At 38.7% G+C, this 16,629-nt stretch overlaps 1 protein-coding gene across 1 annotated transcript in view; it reads right to left on the bottom strand.

Annotated features, from left to right (window-relative positions):
- The window catches only part of LOC310639556 (uncharacterized protein), a gene marked incomplete at its 5' end in the record, with an annotated part of 500,180 nt that overhangs the window by 479,597 nt on the left and 3,954 nt on the right, over positions 1–16,629 (bottom strand). Inside the window, one exon of the mRNA XM_083361304.1 lies at positions 9,690–9,918. Coding sequence (XP_083217430.1) covers positions 9,690–9,918 — 229 coding nt within the window. The remainder of the gene's footprint in view (positions 1–9,689; positions 9,919–16,629) is intronic.

Raw genomic sequence — 16,629 nt, 5'->3', positions numbered from 1 at the left:
TTCTCATCCGAAAAGCTTCTTGGATGAGAATCAAAATGCCTTGAAAGATAATCAAGAAAGTTCAGTTTCCTCTCGAAAAAAGCACCTTTGGGACATTATTGAAACAGTTTTACTCAGTGCTATATGTATTTATTTTGTACTACTTTTTTAATTGTGTTTACATTTTATGATGACATTTTATCACCCAGAATCACCTGTTAAAATGGGTGGCTGTTTCGATCAAATAAATAAATAAAAATAAAATGTAAATTAGAAACAAAACATTGGGTCCTAAACCTAAAACAGTTACGTGCAAATGAAATATATGCATTCTGCAGTTCCTGATGGGAATAGCTCAATTTATTTTCTAACATAAGTCCAAATATTCTTTTCAATACAGAGCTGTCAAATTCATGTTTTATATATGTATTATTTCTCAAGCCTGGTTTAAAATCTTTCTACATAATTAATTGCTAAGGGTTGAGCTGGCATGGATGTGTCTATGTATTTTAAAGAGTTACAAGTGATAATTAGAAAAAAAAGCCCCTAAAAATAAATGAAGAATCAAAGTTGGCAGATGCAATTCCACAGTCTAAATGACAGTTCTGTCAAAGAGCTTCCTTCTGATCCAGTTAATTTATGGTAATAATCAAAGTATTCTGATGTCAGGCAAACAGTCCATGTTTTGGAATAGAGGAAATCTGAAAATATAAGATGAAAGAAAATAAATATGGTGACTATTTCTGTAGCAGCATCAGAGGGATAAAAAAACAACAATAACCCACAGATTGTCCTAAGTAGACACTAAATCAAAGTTGTCAGTGCTGGCGTGTAAAAGAAGTACAGAGAAAGAATGAATATTGCCATATGTAACAACATGCTACACTCACAATGCAGTAATTTTGAAGTCTAAAACCAGATTAAGCTGACTTTTAAATCCATATATCTACTTGCTTATTATTTTCAGGTCTTCAGTTAATTGTTTCTTTCTTTTAAAACTCATTTTCCCACTTAACTTGGAATTATACTTGGTCTGTTGATTACCCTTCCATGGATTTTTTTTCTCCATGTGTATTATTCCAAAACCAAGCTCACAGAAGTCCCTAAAATCATTGTTTCTTGTGTTTTATCATTGCTTACCTAAACCAGGGGTCTTCAGACTTGGCCCTTTTATGAATTGTGTACTTCAACTCCCATAATTCCTCAGCCAGGCATGCTGGCTGAGGAATTTTGGGAGTTGAAGTCCACAAGTCATAAAAGAGCCATGTTTGAAGTCCCCTGACCTAAGCAAACTATTTGAGAGTTGATCCACATGACTAACTCATTCCACTGCAACTATATTGATCAATTTTGGAGGGAAGAACACCCAATCTTGTTTTCTTTTCATGTTATTGGAAGAGCGGCCTTCAGCATTCCCATCAGTTGTTCAAGTGGGGTTCTGCAGAACTTTATTCACCAATCCTTCAGTGCAATGGACCCCCATTTTATATCAAGACTGACATGTGTATTGCTGAGCCAACAATACTCACTTTTGGTGCCAATTGTCAGCACCAATTGTTAACTGCCAGTTCAGCTGATTGTTTATTGTACGCTCTCCACATTAGTGCTATATTTTGAGGGAAACTGATGGTTCACTGAAGCAGCTTAGACAAAATGTATGCAAACATTCAAGCTGACAGTCCCAAGGGTGCTTTTCCAAAAGGCAACTGGACTTTCTTTATGTTTTTTTTTCCTCTGAAAACATTTCACTTCTCATCCAAGAAGCTTCTTCAGTTCTAACTTATTGCATGAATGACTGAAAAGAATATAAATCCTTCCATTCCCCACCAATCAGTTAGAAAATATATATTAAAATTTACACAAATATGAGCTGTCACCGGTGTGACTACTGCCTGTCGATGGCCTTCAGGTTAGGCTGACACAGGAAATAAAGATTTGTCCCATGTTTGGGGCCTAGCAAGGTAATCTAAAAATAGTTAACAAGCATTTGACATATATCTCCCCTTGCTTCTCAGCTACAAAGCGAGAGAGATCCTGTGGCTTAGAGGTGAAAACAACTGCCTAATGTGCAATCAGCCCAGGTTCGAATCTCAGAATGGTATGGCTGACTGATGAAAACTAATAAGTTTGAAATGCATATCAGTCTCCCTTAATTCTTTGTTAGCAATTTAAAATTTACACAAATATGAGCTGTCACCGGTGTGACTACTGCCTGTCGATGGCCTTCAGGTTAGGCTGACACAGAAAATAAAGATTTGTCCCATGTTTGGGGCCTAGTTGCCTTTTGGAAAATCACTTTTGGGACAACCACAGCCTGGATAATTGAGAATTTCCATAGACATTCAAGCTGACAGTCATTGAGGAAACTTTTATGTGTGTCCACACATATCATGTTTCTTCAAGTGACTACTAATCCTTCCAGAAATATTGCACATATATACACATGTCAAGATGTAAATGGGACAGTTAAAAATCTTTTTTGGTTTTTGAAACTGAGAACACCATTGCAAAGTGGTCTTTCTTGCTATGAAAAAAAAAGAAAAGAAATAATGCCATTTGGAAAAAAAACAGTAGGAGGAAACATGAAAAAGATAAATTACACTAACAAAGAATAATCATAGTGCTATACTGAATAGAAAGGTTGATTCTTTCTCATCCAATTTGCCTTCAGTGATTTACAAAATTAATGGAATAACCAATTTTTTACTTGCATTACACTAGAGCAGGGCTAGGCAACCTTGGCTCTTTTATGACTCGTGGACTTCATAGCTGGTTCAGGAATTCTGGGGGTTGAAGTCCATGAGTCATAAAAGAGCCAAGGTTGCCTACCCCTACACTAGAGCATTAATCTCACATTTCATCATGGGATGGCCTTAGATGAAGCATGCAAATCACTTGAAGAAATAATTTTCAATATCCTGAGGTGAATTAGGTGAATTAGACAGGATACAACAAAGAATAGTCTGCATATGTAAGAAACTATTTTTTCAGAGTTCAGGAAATACAGATGTGCATAAAGTATAAACACTAGTGTTGACTAGGCATCAAAATATTTTAGAAAAAAATTACTTTGAACTTTGTGTGAGGATGAATACATCACCTCTTTTCTATTTTTTAAAACAGACTGATTTGTTTGCCATACTGCCATTATTTAATGGTGTATTAGCTTACTTTGATGATATTATCAATCCGGCAGAAATGAACTGCATTCCATTGTTAGCAGGAGGAAGATATTCCCCTGCAACTGCTTCTTACAGCTTAAAAACAACAAATTCAACTGACATCCAAAATGTTTGTCACTGCCTTTGACTTAAATCTACAATGCATTATGTAGTGAGAATCTTTGATATCTCATAAAGTAATTGATACCGACATTTCTACTTAGATTTACCAGCCAGTTTTACATTAAAACTGACTCTACATTTCTGAGAGAGCCCAAGAGATTAGTCATCTTCCAGGAAACATCACATGTATTCTAGGAAGACATAAGATATTATACAGTTCCTTCTTCAATTTAATGTGATAGGAGGCCATAGGCATCTAACTGACTTATTAAGTAACAATTTACCGTAACATCAAATTCCCCCCCAAAAGGCTGATTCTTTCTTATCCAATTTGCCTTCATTCATTTACAAAATTAATGGAATTACCAATTTTTTATTTGCATTCTACTAGAGCATGGGTGTCAAACTCACCGAGTTTGCGACATGACGAGTCGCAATGTATTGTGACTTTTTTGCATTGCCAGAGCTGGGTTGGGTGCGGCCTCCACATGATGCAACCGGCCTGTGGGCCAACAGTTTGACACCCCTGCACTAGAGCATCAATCTCCCATTTCATCCTGGGATGGCCTTATATGAAGTATGCAGATCACATGAATAAATAATTTTCAATTCACCTGAGGTGAATTAGACAGGATACAACTAAGGAAACCCTTGGATGAAATTTCAGTGTGGATGCTGATTTATTTTTTAGCTATTTTCAAAAGGGTATCTCTATGATATTCATGTTCTGCTTAAACAACTGCAAGCAAAGTACAAAAATGGAGTGATAGTACTAATCACATTTCAAAAATTTGGGTTCGTATGGCACAAGTATAGTCAAGTCGTATCTCAAGCATAATCAACTATTCTATGTAAATAGGATCTGTAGTCTACAGTCAAAGTTCAAATCAATTAATTGTTTCCCACATCTCATTTTTGGAAGTACATGATGTTTATTGATATCAGTTAAAACATTGGCAGAGATTAGCACAATGACTGCATCTCCAAAACCAGCCAGTGAATAGGAATGTCGAGATGCTGCTGAGACTCTGTTTCCCAGTTGTTGGAAAGTTCAACAAAAGCTTTAGTTTTCCATAGTGGCAAATAGCTGTAGCTCGGGTATATCTGTAGCTTGTTCTCTGAGCTTGTGGGTTGTGTCTGTTGATGGGATTGCTTGTGGAGTGCCAACCTTCAATAAACTCATGACCAGTGGTGGGATTCAGATATGTGAACAACTGGTTCTGTGTGTGGATTCTGCTTTCAGAAGTCCATTCTGGGCCTGGGCAACAAAAAAAAGCTACCAGTTCTGCCGAAGTGATGCAAACCGGCTGAATCCCACCACTGCTCATGACCCATCACAAGCCTCTCTCTGATGACTCTCACCTGACCCATCACAAAACCTTCACTTGACACACCCACACCTGAAGCCCTTGTAAACAGAAGAACACTGACATAGACATCCCCTAAACTCTGCTTAAGATATTACCTAGCCTGTTCATGAAACTTTCGGAAACAAAACTTGGAGACCCAAGCATTCCAATCAGCAAAATAATTGCCAGCTGTATGAATTAGGTAGAGTAGGATCTCCACAGAAGCCAAGAGTTTGTTATGGCAAACTTGCAGTAGATAATACTGTCCTATCAGTAGTCTTGAAGTAAATCTCAACTGTTCAGCCTTTTGTAATGGGCTGGAGGAAGGCTTCCTTCTTTGTACACCACAACTGGCCAGCTGGGTTCAGCCAAGTTTTGCTGAGCAGAGTAGATGATAAAAAAAATGGAGAGGATGTGGGCAAATGTGGGAAAGAGGGATTTGTCATTCTTTTTTTTTGTTTTTCAGAATGCGGGGAAAAAAGCATGAACTATGCAAAATTGCCCCTTCATGGATTACTGCCTTGTCGTGGCGAAGGGGCTCGCGTAATTCAATGAAGGTATGAGCTATGCCGTGCAGGGCCACCCAAGACGGACAGGTCATAGCAGAGAGTTCTGACAAAACGTGATCCACTGGAGAAGGAAATGGCAACCCACTCCAGTATCTTTGGCATGGAAACCCTATGGACAGTACCAAAAGGCAAAACGATATGACGCTGGAAGATGAGCCCCTCAGGTCGGAAGGCGTCCAATATGCTACTGGGGAAGAGCAGAGGGCTAGTACTAGTAGCATCAGAAAGAATGAAGCGACTGGGCCAAAGCCGAAAGGACGCTCAGCTGTGGATATGTCTGGTGGTGAAAGGAAAGTCCAATGCTGTAAAGATTTTTTCTCCATAGGAACCTGGAATGTAAGATCCATGAATCAAGGAAAGCTGGACGTGGTCAAACAAGAGATGACAAGACTGAACATTGACATCTTAGGTATCAGCGAACTAAAATGGACAGGAATGGGTGAATTTAATTCAGATGACCATCAGGTATACTACTGCGGGCAAGAATCCCTCAGAAGAAATGGAGTAGCCTTCATAGTCAATAAAAAAATAGGAAAAGCAATACTGGGATACAATCCTCAAAATGACAGAATGATTTCAGTTCGAATCCAAGGCAAACCATTCAATATCACAGTAGTCCAAGTCTATGCCCCAACCACCGGTGCTGAAGAGGATGAAATTGACTGGTTCTATGAAGCCCTACAGCACCTTATAGAACTAACACCCAGAAATGATGTCCTTATCATCATGGGGGATTGGAATGCTAAAGTAGGAAGCCAAAAGATAACTGGAATAACAGGCAAGTTTGGCCTTGGAGTACAAAATGAAGCAAGGCACAGGCTGATAGAATTTTGTCAAGAGAATACGATGGTCATAGCAAACACTCTTTTCCAACAACCCAAGAGACGGCTTTACACATGGACATCACCAGAAGGTCAACACAGAAATCAGATTGACTATATGCTCTGCAGCCAAAGATGGAGAAGCTCTATACAGTCAGTAAAAACAAGACCAGGAGCTGACTGTGGCTCAGACCATGAGCTTCTTGTTGCAAAGTTTAGGCTTAAATTAAAGAAAGTAGGAAAAAGCGCTAGGCCAGTCAGGTATGAATTAAATCATATCCCTGTTGAATATACAGTAGAGGTGACAAATAGATTTAAGGAATTAGATCTGATAGACAGAGTGCCTGAAGAACTATGGACAGAGGTTCACAACATTGTACAAGAGATAGCAACCAAAACCATCCCAAAGAAAAAGAAATGCAAGAAAGCAAAATGGCTGTCTGAGGAAGCTTTGCAAATAGCTGAGGAAAGGAGGGAAGCGAAAGGCAAGGGAGAAAAAGAAAGATATGCCCAATTAAATGCAGAATTCCAAAGAATAGCTAGAAGAGATAAGAATGCCTTCTTAAATGAACAATGCAAAGAAATAGAAGAAAACAATAGAATAGGGAGGACCAGAGATCTTTTCAAGAAAATTGGAGAGATGAAAGGAACGTTTCATGCAAAAATGGGCATGATAAAGGACCAAAATGGCAGGGACCTAACAGAGGCAGAAGAGATTAAGAAGAGGTGGAAAAATTACACAGAAAAACTATACAAGAATGACCTTAACGTCCCTGATAATCACAATGAGGTGGTCACTGACCTCGAGCCAGACATCCTAGAATGCGAAGTGAAATGGGCCTTAGAAAAGCTGAGCAACAACAAAGCTAGTGGAGGTGACAGTTTTCCAGCTGAGCTATTCAAAATCTTAAAAGACGATGCAGTAAAAGTGCTACACTCAATTTGCCAGCAAATTTGGAAAACTCAACAGTGGCCACAGGATTGGAAAAGATCAGTTTACATTCCAATTCCAAAGAAAGGCAGTGCCAAAGAATGTTCAAACTATCGCACCATTGCACTCATTTCTCATGCTAGTAAAGTTATGCTTAAAATTCTACAAGCTAGACTCCAGCAGTATGTGGATCGAGAACTACCAGAAGTACAGGCAGGATTTCGAAGAGGCAGAGGAACTAGAGATCAAATTGCTAACATATGCTGGATCATGGAGAAAGCTAGAGAGTTCCAGAAAAACATCTACTTCTGCTTCATTGACTATGCTAAAGCCTTTGATTGTGTGGATCATAACAAACTCTGGCAAGTCCTTAAAGAGATGGGCGTACCAGACCATCTTATTTGTCTCTTGAGAAATCTATATGCAGGCCAAGAAGCAACAGTGAGAACTGGACACGGAACCACTGATTGGTTCAAAATTGGGAAAGGAGTCCGGCAAGGCTGTATACTGTCACCTTGCCTATTTAACTTATATGCAGAGCAAATCATGAGAAAGGCAGGGCTAGATGAATCAAAAGTTGGAATTAAGATTGCCGGAAGAAACATCAATAACCTAAGATATGCAGATGATACCACTCTAATGGCAGAAAGTGAAGAAGAACTAAAGAGCCTCTTGTTGCGGGTGAAGAAGGAGAGTGCAAAACTTGGGTTGAAACTAAACATTAAGAAAACCAAGATCATGGCATCTGGCCCTCTCAATTCCTGGCAAATAGATGGGGAAGAAATGGAGGTAGTGACAGATTTTATTTTCCTGGGCTCCAAGATCACTGCAGATGGGGACTGTAGCCAAGAAATTAAAAGACGCTTGCTCCTTGGGAGGAAAGCCATGGCAAATCTAGACAGCACACTAAAAAGCAGAGACATCACCCTGTCAACAAAAGTGCGTACAGTCAAGGCGTACATTCCCAGTTGCAATGTATGGCAGTGAAAGCTGGACCATAAGAAAGGCTGAGCGCCAAAGAATTGAAGCCTTTGAACTATGGTGCTGGAGAAGACTCCTGCAAGTTCCTTGGATTGCAAGGCGATCAAACCGGTCAGTCCTAGAGGAGATCAACCCTGACTGCTCTTTAGAAGGCCAGATCCTGAAGCTAAAACTCAAATACTTTGGCCACCTAATGAGAAGGAAGGACTCAATGGAGAAGAGCCTAATGCTGGGAAAGATTGAGGGCAATAGAAGAAGGGGACGACAGAGAATGAGGTGGCTGGATGGAGTCACTGAAGCAGTAGGCGTGAGCTTAGATTGACTCCAGAAGATGGTAGAGGACAGGAAGGCCTGGAGGAACATTGTCCATAGGGTCGTGATGGGTCGGACACGACTTCGCAACTAACAACAACATGCAAAATTGAGACACATAAAGATAGGTTTGGAAACATATTAGTCATTTTGACACTGGGTTCTTACCCAGTGCATTTGTCCATATTCTGTATTATCAATTCTAATGTCTGTTTATCATTTTAATTACATGATATGTACTGAATGTGCTTGAATGCTCTGCTGTTAGCTACGCACAGTTATTGCAAAATTCATGGAGGGCAATACAATCCACTCAAAATACTAGTTTACTAATACTATTAACTATTATACACTATATGCAAAATTACTATATCTGTCACTGGCTTGCACAACCACATATATATTTTTTTACCTAATATTATATTCTGTGAGTTTACCACTTCCATGTTCTGATTCTTTCTTATTCTGGATTCCATATTTACTGTTCCTTGAATCCTTTCACGTTTTAAAGTTCTCATCAGCACGTCCACTGCATTTGACTCTAGCTAAGATGACTTACAATGTCAGGAATCCCCTGAAGAAAATAAATTTTACCTAAGACTTAAGTTAAAGCGGTGTGGTAATTCTCTGGCAAATTTTGAACTTCTAAGAAGTAAGATTTATCAAATCTACTGTCTCATGCCATTCAGAAAAAAAAACAACGCATTAGTTAATGGTAATATGATTAGCATGGAACAGCTCTCCTATGACAAGTTGTTCTGATAAGTTATGGTATTGCCACAGGGATATGAAATAAAATAATTCATGCATTTTAATTTTTTTTAATATGCTAATATTACATAAAGACTTTTGAACATTTCTGGGTAATATTTTGTCAGTTTTACAATTATAGAAGGATGAATAATATATATATAGGATTACAGCTAAGGATACACTTCTAATGTTCCATAGCCATTGGTAATATCCATATTTTTTTGTTAATAAAGACTCCAAGAGGACTTCAGTAGACATGAGCTGATGGGTATGTAAAGAAACAGTCATCTGAATATTGGGCCCTAATTTATTTTATTCTTTCAAATAACCATTATCAGTTTGAACTAAATCTGAAAGCCAATAAGCAGCAGTGGGTTTAAATATGTACAGTATTTTTGAAAAAAAAATATTTTGCAATATTGACAGAGGAAAAACATAGATAAAATGCATTGTCAAAAGAAAACATATACAAAGTGTTTTTCCCCCAAAGAAAAGTGAAAAAATACAATAAAATAAAAATAAAAAGTAGATTATATTATTTAACTATAGATAGATACAGTTCTATATATAGTTTATATACAGTAGAGTATTTAATTGAACATTTGTAATTGAGCTGGTCATAGATGGGAAGCTGGCATATGAACTAAGAAAAAAAATCAGAGTGGGGACATAGCAGAGCATGACACCCTCAAGTGCGCCAACCCAAAGACCCTCTTTCTTTCTTTCTTTCTTTCTTTCTTTCTTTCTTTCTTTCTTTCTTTCTTTCTTTCTTTCTTTCTTTCTTTCTTCCTTTCCTCCCTCCTTCCTTCCTTCCTTCCTTCCTTCCTTCCTTCCTTCCTTCCTTCCTTCCTTTCTTTCTTTCTTTCTTTCTTTCTTTCTTTCTTTCTTTCTTTCTTTCTTTCTTTCTTTCTTTCTTTCTTTCTTTCTCCTAACTTTAGACTAGTCCTAAACTGAAAAGATATTGAGATTCAAGGAAGCTTAAATGGCTTCAAAGGGTTTCTATCAGCATGAGATCTTCAGCAACTATTGCTCAGTTGGAAAAGTCTGTTCTTCTTCTTCTTCTTTTTTTTTGACCACCATATTGACAAAACTATAGAACATACTGTTTGCAATACTGTCTTACATTTGGATTACTGGTTTGTAGTCGCTGAAAGAAACAAACACTAATTAGATATTTCACCTGAGAACAATCAAATCCTGGCTGGCAGGAGAAGCTGACTCTCCTTTTATTGAGTCCCAAAATGCCTCTTTACAAATTTGATGCTGCACACACTGTTTCAGTTGGAGAAGGATATCCAGTGGCGTAGCGTGGGGGGTGCAGGGGGGGCCGGCCGCACCGGGTGCAAAATCTGGGGGGGGGGTGCGCTCGCACTCGCAGCTCTCTGCCCCTGCCTGGCTCACTCACTCACTCTCACTGCAGTGCTGGCTGTGCGAATCCGATCCGAGCCGCCGGGTCGCCGCCCACTGTGGAGGGGGGATGCCAGGCGTGCGGTGCGGTGCGGAGAGAGAGCGAGGGACTATCTGGGGGAGGGACAGTGCAGCGGCCGGGTGCTTGCCCCGGGTCCTGACAACCCACGCTACGCCACTGAGGATATCTAAAGCTTTTCAGGAGTTTTCTTTCTAATATAAAAGGCACACATCAGTTTCCTGGCTAGGATTTTGAAATTTGAAGTCATAGACCGCCCCCACTATACAATGATTTTATGACACTTCTGCTGCTAAATACATCTCCATTTAAACCCTGATGTTGCCATAGACCCAGCTGTAATGCAAGAAAATTAACTGTCAACTAACCTTTGAAAACACACATTCAATCTCGCTGTCTTGCTTTCTCTCTCTCTCCTCTTTCCTTTCCCTTTCTGCTTTCTCTTTCTCTCTAACTCTGTATCTTCTCTCTATCTCTCTATCTCTCTATCTCTCTCTCTATCTATCTTATCTATCTATCTATCTATCTATCTATCATCTATCTATCTATCTATCTTTCTATCTATCTATCTATCTATCTATCGTCTATCTATCTATCTATCTATCTATCGTCTATCTATCTATCTGTCTGTCTGTCTGTCTGTCTGTCTATCTATCTATCTATCTATCTATCTATCTATCTATCTATCTATCTATCTATCTATCCAGTATTTATCTGCAATATCAATCTACAGTCTTTCTCTCTCTTTCTCTCCTTTTTCCCCTCCCTTTCCTTCTTTCTTTTTGTCTCTGTATCTCTATAATCTATCTACTGTATCTGTCTGTCTGTCTGTCCGTCTATCATCTATCTATTATCTAATCTATATCTATCTGCAAGATCTATCTTCAGTATCTACAGTGCCTCTCTCTCTTTCTCTCCTTTTCCCCTCCCTTTCCTTTTTCTCTTTGTCTTTGTATCTCTATGATCTATCTGCTGTATCTGTCTGTCTGTTTGTTTGTCTGTCTATGATCTATCTGTCATCTAATCAGTGCTTTTGTTGTAAAACAAAAAGGTGCCGGAACTCACACATGTCATACAACCCGCCTTGCCTACCCTACAAGGTTCCATCCAAAAAAGGTGCCGGAACTCCGTTCTGAGCGTTCTATGAGAAAAAAAGGCCTGCATCTAATATATCTATATAGATATCTACAATATTTATCTACAGTATATATAGTGTTTCTTTCTCTTTCTCTCCTCTTTCCCCTCCTTTTCCTTTTTTCTCTTTTTCTGTGTAATTCTATTATCTATCTATCTATCTATCTATCTATCTATCTATCTATCTATCTATCTATCTATCTATCTATCATCATCATCATCTTTCAGGCAAGACTACCCTATGTTTTGGGGAATTTGCTTCTCATTTTTTTAAAAAATGTGCTTGACATGCTGTTCTCTCCCTGCTTCAATTCACTCAATCCATCTTGGGGAAAAGGCCTATGAATGCTGACTTACTACTCTGTCAAGGATAACATCATACAGGGATTAGTAGAATATTGTTGCAGTGCACCAAAAGTCTCCCCCCCCCCTATTCACTCTTTCTCCCTCAAAAGATGTTTTGCTACTGTCTGGAAAATAGCACTATCTTCTGCTTTCCTCCAGTCTGCCTCAAATATATTTAAAATGGTGGTGGAATGGCTGTATCTTGTACAAGTATTCAAACAGAAGCGGCATTATGCTGAAAAGTTCTGCTTCCCCTCCCACCCCCAAACAATTTCATTTGATTTGATGGAAAATATGCCCTTGGGTATATGTATGTATAGGGCAAGAATGCTTTGATGAAATTCTCATGACTGGTCTGTAGTTTTCTTGCTGCTGTCTTAGTTATGAATTTGTCAAGAGGTACATGTAACTATCTGGAGATCTCTTGAAATAAAAGAGTTTCACTAAATTGTCCTTGTGAGATGCTTTTCTTTCAGATATGTGATATCAGTAAGCTTGGGCAACTAAATGAGCTTGAGATATGTAACAGAAGAAAAAAGATGTAGCATGCTGCATCATTTTGCAGCAGTACAGTGAGTTCAAATTTATCACAAAATGGTGCAAATCTTTATTTGTCTGTTTTGTGGCTTTAATTGGATTATATGGCTTACATCAGACACACGCAGCTCTGGCTGGCTAACAAAATGTAAAAGTTTCCTACAAAACAAAGGTAAAATATGAACAATAACCCCAAAAGGAAACAAACGAAGCATATCACAACCAAGGAAAACCAAAGCAGTGCCTGGGTTCAACAACAAGACTGGGAAGGTTGGAGATGGATTAGAAATTATTCAAAATGGTTGTGTGTCATGACAGTTTCCTGAGAAGATGATGGACCATAGCCTTGTTAAGCATTGGAAGGACCATATCCTCTCCCAAGGATGCATCTCCCAAGGATGCATACTTCATGGCTGAACTGCACATTATTCCCTGAAATTTTTAGCTAGCCAGGAGAGGCATGGTAAATTCTGAGAAAGACATTGATAAACCTTTAGGGAAATCAGAAGGCAGATTTTGATATATTATTACCTTGAATTTTCATCTAAAGAATGAAGTTTTGAAAATACCTATGAAAGGAATAAAAGTATTATTCAGAAATTTCTATCGAGTCTAAAGGTTGAAGCAGAAGCCAACTGAAAATCAGAAATAATATTTTATCTGAGTATTGACAGGTACAAATGTGAAAAGCAGAAGTTACAAATTGTAAGAGGAAATATTGAAACAACTATAGGAGATGGACTGTGGTAACAGAAAATTAGATGGTGAAAGATAGGATATGGACAAAGGGGCTTCCTGGAACATGGGAAGAACAGTGGTTTTAGGCGGTCCAGAAAGTATATCGGATGATTACGGAAGGGGCGTTGAGTGCGATAGGGGAGGTGGAATCTGCATCGGGGATAGGATATAAAAATGTAAGATGTGGCTGAACTCCTGTCTGTGTTTCAGTCCACCAAGCCTTTGCAAACACTTCTTTTGAAATCAAACTTTGTTGCTGGAATTCCAAGTGAGTTTGCTTTGTTTTGGATCTTGAGCCATGTTCCAAACACCTATATGGAATCCTTGCTGGTCTCTGAGCTTCATTGTTTTCTTGTAGATATTACCCAACCAGGTAATATCATTAGTGCTAGGCAGGAGTGAGCTTTGATCTTTGTTTATATACAGCATCTTGCCCTGTCAGCACTGGTGGAAGTGTTGTTTCCTTCTTGGTAAGCCGTGATTAGTCTGCTGTTTACCATTTGGATGTTTGTTTGAGTCGGTAGTCCCTTGATTTGGATATTGTTTAGTGCTTGATTGTTGGTCTGGTATTGATCCTGATATTAATTCCTGCTTATTTGGTTGTTGATTTCTGGCAAGAAGGTGTTTTGGTCTTCTTGTTTCTTTTTTAGCCTTTTCTTTTTCTTTTCCCAGTTGAAACTATGATTAAGTCTGTCCATAGGCTGTACAATTGAGGAGTTTCCATCATGCCTTCTGACTGTAGTTGGTGTTCATTAATGAAGTCTGCTAATATAATCATAATCATAATCATAATCATAATCATAATCATAATCATAATCATAATCATGATGATGATGGAAAGACCTTGGAGGTCATCTAGTCCAATCCCCCACTCAGGCAGAACCCTATATAATTTTAGACAAATGGCTGTCCAGTCTTTTCTTAAAAACTTCCAGTGTTAGAGCATTCACAGATTCTGGAGGCAGGTTGTTCCACTGGTTAGCTGTTCTAACTGTCAGGAAAATTTCTCCTTAGTTCTAGGTTGCTTCTCTCCTTGACTAGTTTCCATCCTTTGCTTCTTGTCCTGCCTTCAGGTGCTTTGGAGAATAGCTTGACTCCCTCTTCTTTGGGGCAGCCCCTGAGATTCACAGATTCACACTCACAGCTTCTGAAGGCAGGTTGTTCCACCGATTAATTGTTCTAACTGTCTAAAACAGGCACGTCAAACTCGCAACGTCACGTGAAGTCGTGCAATGTATCACAATCCCCCCCCCATTGCTAGCAATGGGGTGGTAGTGGTTTCAGTATGATGCATCTGGCCCACGGGCCGGCAGTTTGACATGCCTGGTCTAAACAATCTTCTGCCTGTCTATCCTACAAGTGGCTGTTATACTCCTTACACTGTATGTGGATCATTCCTATTTTTTTTCTTCAGCGGCTACTAGGTTTTTTGGTTTACTTAAAATGTTTTGGGGGCTTTAGTTAGTTCTTGTGCTACAGTGATGCCATGTTGTTGTAATAGTCTGCTGGTTGTTTCTTAAATGTTTTGGTTTTTTTTTTTTAATGTATGGAAGTGTTATCTTTTTCACAGCCTGCCTTGACTGTACTGTAGTGGGTTTAGTGGTCAGGCACTTTTCCATAAAGTTGTGTTCGTATCCACTTGGTTGGAAGTTGTTGCATAGGCAGAAGATATTGCACAGAAAAAAAAAATCATTCTGAATGCCTACACAAATCTAGAATCATTTGAAGAAAATTAGTAGAACCAGAATAGTGTACAAATTATACCATGCCTGTCTACTTTTGGAAATGACATGACTTTGTATAACCATTCTAGGCCAATCTGTGAAGGAAACCTCTGTTGAGTATCTTTTTGCTTTTTTTTTCTTTTGGAATTTTGTCCTAGGAAACTGGATTTGCTTTTCTTTCACCCCAATAAATACAGCAATCTAATGTAATAGAAGGTAAAAAAAAAAGAGAATGGGTGGGATCGGGGAGAATTATCTCTAAAGCTACAGAAAACATTTTTGTGTTATTAGGGGTAAAAATGGAATGTCAACATTTGTCATAAAAAAATTAAAATGAAACAGAAAGGCCAACAAGCCATATAAATTGGAATGGCTTAAAAAGCAAGATTAAATGATTTTCTGTGTGCAAAGCCCAAGTCCCAAGTTTGGGAATTGCATTAAGGTCAGTTTTATGGACACTTTATTTAGCTTTCTTCTGTCAGTCAGAATACACAGAGTATAATTAAAATGTCATCTCTTACTCCCAGTGGCAGAGAGGATTAGTAAGAACCTGCTTCTGGAAGAGGCATTAGAAGATTATACAGTAGCTTATACTTAATTATTTAAATGCCAGGCATAGGTACAGAATGGCAAGGCAAGTAAAAACAGATCGATAGAACCTCTTGCCTACAAAAAAAGGTTAAACATTTGAAAAGGCAAATTAATGCTATTTTAATGTCAGGAACTGAGCAGGAAGACATACTGGTTTCCAAATAATGTTCTCAGCTGAAAGCTTCAGTCTAACACTTCATGTGCTATGCCAATCCTGCTCTCATGTCAAGTATCTTTGAAAACCTATTGTACCCATATCTTTAAGGCTAGTGATGGCAGTGATTGTGAGCTGTGCTTCCTGAGGTATGACCAAGACCCACATACTAAAATGGAGATTTTGTGATTTAATAGGAAAAGCTGAGCTGGATGCATTTTTTTAGGTCTTTGGGAGAAGCAACTGGGCCATTTTTCCAGTGGTGGAGGCCTTTCAGTTTAAGAGAATAGAATAGAGTTGGAGGTCTTCTAGTCCAGCCCTCTGCTCGAGCAGGAGGACCTATACCATTTCAGACAAGTGGCTGTCCAGTCTCTTCTTAAAAACCTCCACTGATGGAGCACTTACAATTTCTGAAGGGAAGCTGTTCCACTGGTTAATTGTCCTTACTGTCAGGAAGTTTCTCCTTAATTCCAGGTTGCTTCTCTCTTTGGTCAGTTTCCAACCATTGTTTCTTGTCCTGCCCTCTGGTACTTTGGATAATAGTTTGACACCCTATGTATGTACCCATTCTGTATAGATACTCAGTGAAAATTAGCTGGAAATTACAATATTTTTTGTTGTTTGCCACCAAGTTTCAGGAATGTAGTCTCAGGGATGGCTAAAGCATGACTTAGGGTGGTATATAGTTCAGTGAATAAAATAAATGGCTGAGTGGAATAAATATTTTGCAATTCCATGAGAGAACACCTAAATGCCTTTAGAAAAACAAACTGGCATTAAGCAAACTGGCATTAAGCTCTTAGTTTTATAAAAATGTAATGGGGCTATATACAGAAGTGACTCTCCTAAGCAACAGCAGAATTTTTAATGCTCAAAAACAACAATTGCATACATGCAGAGCTGCTAATTTATACTTGCTAGGGAACACTCTGCAAACAACCGCAACAATAATAGCTTGTATTCCTTTTTGTGTGCCAGAGTATCTCAATGCAATGCATAGT

The sequence above is a fragment of the Vipera ursinii genome (genome assembly GCF_947247035.1).
Source record: "Vipera ursinii genome assembly, chromosome: 4".
Lineage (NCBI taxonomy): Eukaryota > Metazoa > Chordata > Lepidosauria > Squamata > Viperidae > Vipera > Vipera ursinii.
This window is presented reverse-complemented; position numbering and strand designations above follow the sequence as displayed.